Source organism: Theobroma cacao, chromosome 2 (assembly GCF_000208745.1).
Source record: "Theobroma cacao cultivar B97-61/B2 chromosome 2, Criollo_cocoa_genome_V2, whole genome shotgun sequence".
Classification (NCBI taxonomy): domain Eukaryota; kingdom Viridiplantae; phylum Streptophyta; class Magnoliopsida; order Malvales; family Malvaceae; genus Theobroma; species Theobroma cacao.
The window spans coordinates 40882774-40895269 of NC_030851.1; the positions used below are offsets into that span (position 1 = coordinate 40882774).

General features: G+C 38.2%; 2 protein-coding genes across 2 annotated transcripts; both read left to right on the forward strand.

Annotated features, from left to right (window-relative positions):
- Positions 1526 to 5990, forward strand: LOC18610541 (serine/threonine-protein kinase STN7, chloroplastic). The gene is made up of 10 exons (XM_018116335.1): positions 1526 to 2059; positions 2160 to 2246; positions 2540 to 2662; positions 2828 to 2926; positions 3190 to 3358; positions 3449 to 3542; positions 4145 to 4238; positions 4328 to 4384; positions 5102 to 5515; positions 5603 to 5990. Exons 1-10 carry the CDS (start codon positions 1628 to 1630, stop codon positions 5762 to 5764), a joined length of 1731 nt encoding a protein of 576 aa, XP_017971824.1. The 5' UTR covers positions 1526 to 1627; the 3' UTR covers positions 5765 to 5990.
- Positions 9298 to 9789, forward strand: LOC108660746. The gene has a single exon (XM_018115097.1). It carries the CDS (start codon positions 9417 to 9419, stop codon positions 9555 to 9557), a length of 141 nt encoding a protein of 46 aa, XP_017970586.1. The 5' UTR covers positions 9298 to 9416; the 3' UTR covers positions 9558 to 9789.

The following is a 12496-nucleotide window of genomic DNA, read 5'->3' on the forward strand; positions in this document are numbered from 1 at the left end:
TTAAGATGCTTAAATTTGGATAAAACCCCAGATTGAGGAACATAGAAGCAAACTTTACATGCCTTTGATGATAAATTGTCTTTGATAATTTGCACGTGGTGCGTTTAAGGCATTATTAACTCACCCTTCAACTACACCAATAAAGGCAAATCAATTGAGACAAAATTACAAAATTTTTTGCCTCCATTCCCCATCGGAAATAAATGTAAATCTCTCTCCTTCATAAAAGAAACATTGGAATGGAGATACCAGGATTCACAGTCAACATGATGATAGCCATATTCTACTGGTTCCGTTGATCATGCCTTATTTGAAGCCTTGGGGACTGGGGGGAGTGTTTATTTCCATAACTGATAACTAATTCGTAAAGAGTCAGTGGTATCTGAAGTCTTTGTCTTTGGTGGATCTAGTAGGTTTTGAACTTTCCAGTGACAAAGTAGTATGACAGCCTCAATCTCGAGTTTCACCCGTGACATGCGCGCTTTAAGGTTTTGTTTACTTTGTTGTTTTCTCTGACAACAAGATTGGAACTGCAAGAGATTCTTTGCTTGTCCAATCTCAATAGAATCAAACAGAAGGTCAAGCTTCAGCTCAGGCAAATCGTAACCAGGAACTTGCTGCCTGTGGGGGTGTCATAACTCATATATAACAGACGCACAGAATAAGTTTGCTGTAGGTTACTCCCTGTAGCTTGGTATCAGCATCACTAGTAAAAGTTTTGCAGAATTGCAGACAATTCATTCGTTCTGGAATTCAATTTGCCCTGCAGAATCTAATAAAGTGTTTACTCATTGGATTTGCATGACTCTTTCAGGTCAACTTTCATATGTTTCACAGGATGCAGGTTCCTCCACTACTCCAAGAAGGTGATAATCCATGACTACCAGTGGCAGACGGACCCCCTATACGTTTTGTTTATAGGAAAGCTGACCAAGTGGCAGATGTGCTTGTTCTGAGAACTGCATCAAATAGAAATTCTGAGTTATAATTGTCCATTTTTTTCGGATGAGGATCGAGTACTAGAAATGATAAGTTGTTGGTTGGGGCAGTATGGGTTCGGGCAGGTTGGGTTTTGGGACCCTAGGCCCGTCTATCCTCGGTGGATGAGATGCTAGAGATGAAATTTTCCTATCAACGGGCAGTGAAGGAAGCTGTGATACCCCGATTATAAGATGTTCCGTATCATCTCTACATTCATCTATTCCGGCCCATGAATGGGTAAATGACACTGATTTAGTATTGTTATAGGGTATAGCTGAATCCTGATCCGAAAGGAGAGAGGGCCTCATCAGGCAGAAAAGCCTGTTGCGGCCCATCAGCAGTGGATAATACTCACAACGGATGTTAAGTAAAAAAACCTTTGTTCCCTGTTTCTGTCAACGTGTAGCATGTGGTGCGCGGGACTCCTCAATCCAGTGAGTTCCCTGTCTTCCACAAAAAATACCGGAAATAACTGTCACTATAAGATCAATCCTAAAATGAAAAAATAAAATATCATAGACTAAAGACAAAGCAACCAGTGGTCTAAATTTGAAGCAGATTCGTGTAAACTACAGTGTCTCTTTCTCTGTTTCTATACTTCCTCTACGGCTCCAAGCCTCCCAAATTAGCATACCTCTCCACAGGCATGGCCACGGTTGCAGCCGGTGGAGCTAACATCGGTCTTATCAATCCATGCAACACCCAGAAACTGATAAAACACCCATCTCCATCTCCATTTCTTGGCAAGAAACTCAAACTCAAACTCTCTACAAAGACCAACCCCTCAATTCCCAAAACGCTCGGAGCTTTGTCCTTGAAAGGTGAACTAATTGATGCAGTTCGGGATCTCTTTGTGGGAGTGGGAGTGGGGTTGCCATGCACTGTCATGGAGTGTGGGGATATCATTTATAGAAGCACTTTGCCCAAGCCTGATGGGTTAACCCTCACTGTACCTGGTGCGATGTTGGCTTTGGGTGCTTTGTCTTATCTCTGGGCTACTCCCGGTGTGGCTCCTGGGTTTTTTGACATGTTTGTTCTTGCCTTTGTTGAGAGGCTGTTTAGACCAACTTTCAAGAAGGTGAGTGAACACTTGAACTCATGGCCAATTTTGGATTTCTGTTACATTTCCTTGTGGGATTTGTTTTGTGGTTAAAAGCGTTTGTTTTCTGGTTCTGCAGGATGATTTTGTTTTGGGAAAGAAGATAGGCGAGGGTGCTTTTGGTGTGGTTTATAGAGTTTCATTGGCTAAGAAGCCTAATTCAAAGGTATGGCGTGTTTGAGGAAATCCACTTTGTAAAAAATTCTGTATTTATTTCAGCATTTCTTTAACTTGCATTTGCTATCCGAATTGGGATGTTAAGCTGTTGAATTTAGTTGCTTTTATCAGTAAGTGGTTTAGGATTGTTTGATTTTACAAAACAAAGGAATTGATGATCTGTTTTATTTGGTATGTGGCTCTTGAGAGGTAATTGAAAAGGCTCTTTGTAAGTCTGCAATGGTGGAAATAGATATGAGATGTCAGCCGTTAACTAATTTTGGGTGTTTTGTTTATTATCAGAAAGAGGGTGACTTGGTCTTGAAAAAGGCTACTGAATATGGTGCAGTCGAAATCTGGATGAATGAGCGCGTGCGAAGAGCTTGTGCAAACAGCTGTGCTAGTTTTGTATACGGCTTTCTTGAGGTGTTCATCTTTATGACTACTACTACTACCATATGAATTAAGGGTACCATTATCTCAATAGATAAAGTTTAGTTTGATTGCTGAGTCTTGATCATTTACTCTTTCTTTTTTTGTCCATTTCTTGGTTTTCTGACTTGAAATTGTTATCTTTGAAACATCTTTCAGAATTCCTCAAAGAAAGGAGGAGAATATTGGCTTGTATGGAATTTCGAGGGGGAGGCCACACTTTCAGATTTGATGCAGAGCAAAGAGTTTCCCTACAATGTTGGTACTTTCTCTCATCAGTTTTTCTTTTTAATTAAATTTTATATATTTATATAGGGTACTTTCTCTGCCTGTATGGATGTAATGCTGTAGGTGGATAGTTAGATTATTAGGCCATGGTTGAAATAATTATTGAATCTTAACAGGTTTTTTATGTTAAGGACTGGCTTAGAAATTCAAAAAGTTCTCAAAAATCAGCAGTTTATCTTGCCTCAGTTTAGCTTTTAATTGCCAACTCTAGTAATTGTTTCATATAATACCAGGTAGAAACCATGCTACTTGGAGAGGTCCAGAATTTGCCGAAGGGCTTGGAAAGGGAAAATCAAATCATTCAAACTATCATGAGACAGATCTTATTTGCCTTGGACGGTCTTCATTCAACAGGAATTGTGCACAGGGATATCAAGCCGCAAAATATTATTTTCTCTGAAGGTAATGGTAGCTGGCTTTACTTAGCCAATAAAGATTTTCCAGTTCCAGCTATTCTTAGATTAATTGTTTGCTGTTTTAAAACTTGAGCAGGGTCTCGTACATTTAAAATCATTGATCTCGGAGCTGCAGCAGATTTGAGAGTGGGCATCAACTATATTCCAAAGGAATTTCTTTTGGATCCAAGGTAATTTCTTATCTGAAAGCAACACAGATATCTGATTGTAGGCTGATGTTCAAGTATTATCCAAAATGGCTATCATCACAATTCATGTCTGTTAGGTCTCTAACCTAGGAATAGACTTGGTCCATGGCATGAATAATGCTGTTCTCGCATCACTTGCCTAGACAAATCATCAAAGTCAATAGCTCAAGAACTTCGTTCGGTACAAGTCAACAAATTTTACACCCAAAATTTAACAAAATTATTCCCATATTTAACATTTGCCTAGAACTATCCATGAACTTTGAATATAATTTCTCTCTAGAACACCTTCTCAGTAATAATCATCCCTATTACTCAGTCCTGAAGCAGTGCTTGATCAGTATTGAAGCAGAAATTAACTACAGGGTAGTGAGACATAAGAGTGGCTGGGCAATGGGGTGGTAAGAGTTTTGTGCTTGGAATGAGTGAAGTGAGACAAATTTCTGTTTGGAGTATTGCAGTTTTCCACAAGCCACTGCTCAAATGCACATCTTTGATTGATACTTCAGAACATAGCATCCAGCTCCATATAGTTTCTTCTTGATTTATTAGGGATACAATTTTTTTTTTTTTTTGTTTCTTAGATATGCTGCACCAGAGCAATATATCATGAGTACACAAACTCCATCTGCACCCTCAGCGCCAGTGGCAACTGCACTTTCGCCTGTTCTGTGGCAGGTTTGTATCTCAGTAGATTCTTCCAAGTTTATGATCACCTTGCTCTTTTGCTTCTGTTGACAGAGACTTTTGTTGTTATTCCCAAACAGATGAATCTGCCAGATAGATTTGATATCTACAGTGCTGGTCTCATTTTCCTACAAATGGTGAGTGGAAGATGATGCTTAAAGTCATCTTTAATATTGTTTTTCGAATGTTAATGCTAAATTGACACAACAGATGACGCTGAAAGCAGATAAAAAGTTAACCTTATCGAAATTAACATCACTTTAGAGATTACATATTTAAGTGATAAATCAACTTAAACATAACAGATACTGCACAAAATAGCTTTAGTGGATATGAGAAGCTTAAACACTAAGTAGTGGATGAGTGGTTCCAAAGTTAAATTCTGAACTAACTGTATATTCTTGTGACAAGTGGAATTAGTTCAGATAAAGACAAAATATCCCAATTCTTCAAGCTGATTTTCTCCTGCATCCATTGCAAACATCATCAAAATTTAAAACTGCAAATGTCATAGTGCATGAAAAATCACATAGAGAAGATGTGGGAAGTTTCAAGATGACATCCTCAATAGTCAAAAGTTAGGCTTGCTTGAGACAAAAATCATTATACTGAGAATAGTTAAGCATCAACAATCTTATATAGCTTCTGATGCCAATAGCTAAGCTTTAACATCTTTGGTTATGTTTTTAAAGTAGCAGAATCTGTAATGTATTCTGTTCCTGTCAATGTGTATTTCTAGATGTAACATCTGTGAATAATAACACCATTGTTTTATATTGATACCCTGGTTGCAATCATTATGCTAGAATTGAAGCACTAGCTCTATTAAACTCGAAATAGTCTTCTTCAAACAGGCATTTCCATCGTTAAGGACAGACAGTAGCTTGATTCAATTCAACCGTCAGCTAAAGAGGTGTGATTATGACTTGATTGCTTGGAGGAAAACTGTAGAGCCTCGCGCTAGCCCTGATGTCAGGAAGGGCTTTGAGCTGCTGGATTTAGACAATGGGATAGGATGGGAACTTCTGACATCAATGGTTCGATACAAAGCAAGACAAAGAATCAGCGCAAAAGCAGCTTTGGCTCACCCTTACTTCGATAGGGAAGGACTACTAGCTTTGTCCTTCATACAGAATCTGAAGCTGCAATTCATCAGGGCTACACAGCAGGATTACGGGGAAGCTGCCAACTGGGTAATCAATTTAATGGCAAAATCTGGGACAGAGAAAGAAGGTGGCTTCACAGAAGCACAGCTTCAGGAACTCAGAGTCTGTATCAAACTATAGTCCCAATGCATTCTTGCAAGCATCATAAACCGGATAAATCTTTAACTGAGTCTTCTCCTTATTGTGCAGGATATAAAGCCAAAGAAGAAGCCGAGTCCACAAAGAAATGCTCTTGCGTCAGCTCTTCGGCTTCAGAGGAAGATTGTTAGAACATTGAATGAGAGCATGGATGAGCTTAGCAGACGCAGCAAAAGCTTATGGTGGAGCAGGTGGATCCCCAGAGAGGATTAGAGTTGTATATACAGTACAAACAATTTCTTTTTTGTTCTTTTTTGGATGTAAATTTTGTGTATTAATGACAACTGACCATCCTCTTCGAAACACAGTAATGATGATAAAGGAATTTAGCTGGAATTCTATAGGAACATACCAGGAATCTTTCGAATGCACGTGTGAGTGCTATTGTGAATAATAAAAGGTTTAGTACAGTTCTGAATTAAACTGAAACTGCTATGAAGCCTGCTGTGTCTTTGTATAATTTTTCTGAAGACTATAAACAATTCCCATGCCGTTTTCCCCAGAGGTTCCTAAGCCAGCTGCCAAGAGTTATGCACTGCTTAATCTTGGAGATACTTCTTAGCCATTCCAAAGAGTAAGGAATTCGGAAAAAAAATTCTTTTTAATTTTTGGGAATCAAAACAAGGCAAGTACCTCGAAGTTTTTCGAATAAAACCGAGAATTAGATTACACATCCGTCTTAAAAATGTAACATGATATTAAATCAAGAACTCTAAAGACTTAAGGCAACCAACTTCCTAAAACCTAACCATCTCCATCTTTTGTTTTACTTTTCAACATAATGTTGAATGGCGTTGTCAGTAGAGCATCCTGCCCTATCAAGAAATATGGAGAGCTCTCAGATAAAGAATGGGTTTTCCAAATCCCGAAAAACCCATCTGCAATATTAACTAGCGCATTGATTGGCTAGGCCAGGCAGGAAAATTAAATCGAGTAACATGCTAGAACCTATTATTGTACAGTGACCAGCAATGAGCTTGCCGGCCATGGAAAGTTGATTGCTTAGACTCCATGATCATCTTTTAAAAGAAAAAAAATCCATCCGTACGTGGTTAATAAAGTACTGAATGAACTCTCAAGCAAGCTTCTCCCTAAGCAAAGTCCATTAAAATTTATATGTAATAAAGGAGACAACTGTAATCAGAGTTTTCTTTTTTTTCCTTTTTCTTTTTATATATAGTGAGATGAACTTAACATCTCTCAGAAAAAAGAATTGAAGAGTTATGCCATGCTCATCTCTCCCTTCTCAATGGGGTTCTAATGGTTCCCACTAGTACCCCAGCTATGAGAATTGGGTAACCTTTTTACTGCAAAGCGGTCAAGGCCATTGGCAACCGTTAGCCATTTGAATGATTGAAGAGTTAAACTGCAATTAAGGGAGAGAGCGATGGGAGCACGACATGTGGGAAAGAAAGTTGCATAATAAAGAAGCAGCAAAGAACAATGACATGGTGATGGGACTAACTAATAATAAACTATTTTATCAGTACGTGAAGAGAGAATATCAATTATATATAATCATGTTGAGTTTAATGGAGGCAATGCCATTTGCAAATCACGATAACTTCACGTGCAACTCTGACCTCCTTGTTCACCGCGATACAACCAAGCCAAAACCCATTGTTTATAAATGTAAAATGCAGCAGGAGCCACTGTAATCTAAGCCTGTAACACTTTGATTGCAGTGCATTTGATGGATTTGTTTATGTAACATTGTCTCTACAATCTAGTTGAAATTCCCAATGCTTTTTTGGGTGTCTAACACTCCCTATATATCATAATTCTTGTGATATTCTGCCAGGAAACAACCGCTGAATTTGACCACAGAAGAACTAACCCTTTATCGGAAGCATAAATTATTACATAACATGTTGTCTGTTCTTTGTCTTCAAAGGTTGTAATGTTATAATTAAGCAGCTTTGAACGCTCCAAATCAATAGAAAACCCTGAGACTGTATGTTGCTATGTATAAGTTAGCGGGCACTACAAATAGCATCTTAAAATCTTGTCTTAAGACTCATAAAAAGAATAGGAGAGCTCTTAAACCGATATTGACAGCCTAAAGATATTGTTCAAAGATAGAATAGAAAATGATTAATTGTTTACAGAGGCAGAGAGGGTTAATGGAAGTTGACGTCCAATATGAGAAAATTGGGAGGAACACGAGACCAAGCAAGTGGGTGCCCTTGCTTTTCTTCTAGTTTACTGTATTTTAATCAATCACTTAGATGGGTTTTGAGCTTCTTACCTTGCTTTTATCAATCTTATTTTTGTACTATTATAATGGAATCTTTGGTCATAACCTTGAGACCTTGAGATTTTTACTTCCATGGCTTCTTTGCTTCTCTTTTTTCCTGGAATTTGGCATGTGGGGTTACTGGTCTTTAGGGGATTTTTTTGTACTTCTGATAAAATTTTTATTGCAAAGTGGCTTCGAACTCCTGCAAAGCCAGACCTCAATATTTGCCAGAGCTTGCCAACTAGCAAAGGACAGGAAGAACCCTATGATTTGGATTTCGGAAATGCATGCAAATATTTCATTCCTTTTATATTATACTATTTCCTATTGATTATCTCATCTCCAATGTGACCACTCTGTCAAATGCTTCACCAGGATTTCATCCTGATGTGAATTGAAAGTCTAATTCCTAGCAAATCTCAAGAATTACAATGTCGGTGGGATCTTATTCTTATTTGTGTCTGCTGCCAACTTTACATAGTTACATGATTAAGCTATGTGTAACACCACAAACTGATGCATCATCCACTCAAAACTCACAAGTAAAATTTTAAAAGAAATGGTCAAAACTCAAGAACATCAATCTCCAGATATCGGAAAAAAGAAAGAAAGAATCAAGATTATGTTAAATCATAACAACTATGAAGAAATTAATTATATATAATTCTCTGATATTGAGATTATATTTGGCATCTCCTCCATAGACACAAACATGCAGCCAAGCCATGTAATTTTAATTGTCAGTAGTAGCTGTACGGTGTCTCCAAAGACCTCAGTTTCTTGTCACATCATTAAGTCATTAACCCCATTACTTTATTGTTTGATTGCTTTAAGAAAGTAAAAATTAATCATCCATGACAGCATGTCCCCACATAGATGATCTTAAATTAGGGTCAAAAAAGATGATAAGATGAGCTCATTATCAAATGTCAAGTCTGTAATTAAACAAGTTGAGTGGGAAGTTAATATGAATTGTTATGCAGGATTCAACTAGCTTTTTCTTTTTAAACGAGTTGGTTCCAACAGAAAATAAGAAAGAAACAACAGAAAGGGAATTTTTTTATATTTTTTTGCTAAATAAAAAATATGGTGTCTCTCCTCGTCATCCATTAATAATCTCCTCCTACTACTCATCCACATATTGAAAGGCAGAGGCATAAACAAGAGGAAATATGCTAAAAGCTTATTGAAAATTTATGGCCGACCCATTGTGCTGGTGGGTGATGCCTGCAGAAGCTAGGAGATAGAGTATGACATGGCAATGAGAGTGAGAGAGAGAAAGGGGTAGGGGCTTGTTTGGATTCGTTTATCATTTTGCTTTGGGTGTTGGCGGTAGGGAGTATGGAGCATGGATTCCCAAGTGGGGTGGGGTCCAAGCGGTGTTGTCTGGTGGGTTAGGGGGCACTGCACGCCCTTTCACGCCCCATCGTTGGCTCTTTACTAGACCAATGTAAGCCAGGACCACACCCCCCCTTTTCCTGCCTATAAGAAGACCCCCCCCAAAACATTTCCTCTTTAACTTCAACCAAAGTCATTGACTCCTCTAACTCTCAAACTCTTAACTCTACTTTCTGATCCTTCCCACATTCACATTCATCACAGTATTCATCATCAGCACAAGCAAAGATGAAGATGAGCAGTGCCACCGTGGGAGCCTCAAAGAGAAGGCTATCAAGCAGAGGGCTTGGAGGAGTCCTCAGGGAGCAAAGGGCAAGGCTTTACATAATAAGGAGATGTGTGGTTATGCTCCTTTGCTGGCATGATTGAAACTCCTAGCCATGCTAATAGTCATGGGGGATTTTGGGGGTCTTTCTTTTTCCTTTCTTTCTTTCTTTCTTCTTCTTTTGGTGGAGTGTAAATAGTGGCGGCGGATATTATCGGAGAGTTAAGAACCCAATTTTTGTATGCCTTTGGCCTTATGGCCTAGATGTAAATTACATAGCTTGAATTAAATCTTTGATAATCATTCAACAAAGAATATGGTCGTTTATTCTTTTAATTCTGCTCTGAGTTATCCATTTTTTATTATGCTTGGACTATGATGCTTTCCCTACTATCTGCAAGATGTGAAGATTGATCCATAATTGGATTGGATGGGATTAGAGCCCTCCATCAGAAAGGTCAAAGCACTGATCTTTAGCTTCATCGTTCTTTCTTTTTTTCTGTTTTTGGATAAGTGAAATTGAAGTAGAGATACGATTCAAGGTTCTCAAAATAGAATGCAAACTCAAATTATTTCCAGTTATTATTGCCAACCATATGTTACTGTGGAAGAGAGATCAAATCAACCATGACTCCATGAGTCTTGGTTATGGAGGATGAATCCAGGGGAAAGAAGAATATCTTGCAAAGTCTTTGGGGCTGCCTTTTTCATGAACTGCTCCAGGTTGTTGACTCTCTGGGGTTAGTTGCACAAGTTAATGATTGATAATGATCAAACTGTCCTAGCAACATTATTTCTTGCCATTTTTACTCACTTTTAATTGGCAAGCAAGGGTGCTTGCTTTTATGGGTTTCAATTGAAATTGTTAACTTCTTCATGAATTTGAGATAGGAATTAGGATGATGTTTCTAGTTCCAAAATTATTAAGGGGAAAAGAAAAGGAAGAAAACAGGTGGCTTGTGTCATGTTCTAGCTTAATCCCAAAATTGTACCAGTACATGATAAAAGTTTTGACCAATCCAAAGTAAGTAGCTGCTTTCGAGGGGGGGGGCTCCAAAATTCTAATAAAGGAGGAATCAACCAACTAAAGTGGGTAAGAGATATTGATTAGATCCCCCTATTTATGGTCATCACGTAGGCCCTTTAATCATATGAACTAAGAAATAATAATGGTACAATGCATACGAGTTTGTTTAATTCTCCAATTATTTCCTTCTTTCCACTCCCAAATTCCCAAAAACCAGCTTCAAAAGTGCTTAAAATTTTCACTCAACAATTCCCATGGTTGATTGTCTCCTGTTTTTCCTTCTCCATTTGACTATATTTGTTAGTTAAAAAAATGGATAAACCCTATGACAGTTTATTTTCAGTCCAAATAAACTCTTAATCTTAACAGTAATCTAATCACCATTAAACCTAATATCGATCGGCTTTTCTCTTAACTCATGTGACATATGACCTAAAAAATTGACATAATAAACTTAAAAATAGTCAACGTATTTGATCAAATCAACTGTAGGTCAATTCACAGCAAAACCTCAATGAACTCCGGTGAAAATCAAACACCATGCATATAAAACTAAAGTAATTAAGGTTGTTAAGCGGTCTCAATCATCATCATAAGTCCTTGTTTTGGTTTTCTTTGTCCTTGGACCAAACAGCATTAGCCCATTCTCATTGCAAGCGAAATCATTTTTAACCAAAATGGCTAAGTTAAAAAATGAGAGCATCCAAAACAGATACAGGGCTTTACTTATTTCCATGGTGGATCAACATGGCCGTTTGTGGGTTTTGCGGTCAAAGCTGCATGTGGTGGGGCAGTTGAATTATTGGATCACAACCCACATTCACGTGCGCCACGTGTACGGCAAAGATGGCCCCCCCTCCCCACCCTCTTCCCTCTGCATCTTTAACAGTACTCCCTTTTGTTTGTTCTCTGTCTCTCCTCACTTCCTCCTCTTCTTCTGATAAAACATAAAACATAATCGGGGAGAAAAGAGACTGACCACAGCTTGTGACTTTCGGGTCAATCTAGCAGTCTTCCAACACTTTCAGCCTCACGCAAAAAGGCTACACCCCATCCTCTGAATCGAAGACACTTGTAACGCCAGGGGCATGAATGTAATCTCAGTCTAGTTTTGTGTGTTTTTGAGTTGTACAGGGGGGTGTAGGTAGGAGAGATGTGGTGGGTCATGGACTCATGGGTTGTCAGCAGCAAACAGGAGCTGAAATTGCAATCTAATATTCTGTTGTCGGCCACATAGGAAGGTGCCACCCTGTCAAACTGTGTGTGTGTGTGTGTGAACAAGGAGAGGACAGACAAAAGCCAAAGAAAAGGTGAATGGTCAAAAAAGAGGGAAGGGTTGGCTAAGCCCACGTGCGCCTCCCAATCCTCAACCCCTCCCCACCACCACACATGCATGTCCGATTCTTTTTTCAATCAACAAAAAACAATGGGGTCCCAAACCCCTCTATGCTCTCTTCGTTATTCTATTCTCATGCTTGAATGAATGCTATGCAATGCAGGCTTCAGCCTCTCCTTGTCCCATTCTCTTTTCGCATCCTGCTTTCAGCAACTTCAGGTTTTCTTACAAGCTACCCTCTTTCTGTTCCTCCCAACACATTTAAGGATAGAACTGAAATGTGAACATATGATCACGAAGTAACAATTGGTTTGATCATGTTATAATTCTTGTGTTTTGTAAGAAAAGATACTTGACACGAATATGATTAATTAATTATGTCAAACCCAGTATACTTGATCTTTCTTGAAACATAAAATAATATGTTTCATTTAAACAAGTCATGTATATTTTTCGATATCACATAATTCGATTAACTTTTTAAACATGATAAGTTAGGTGTATCGTCAACTCATATTAAACATGTAAATTTGTCGTAATATAGTTAGATTGACACAATTAGAACACCGACAAGATATGTAAAATTTAATTATATTTAAACACGTATCATGTTATAAATTGTCATCTCTAATAAGTACATGTCACAATCTTGAATTATTTGAATTGTATAATCATGTTCT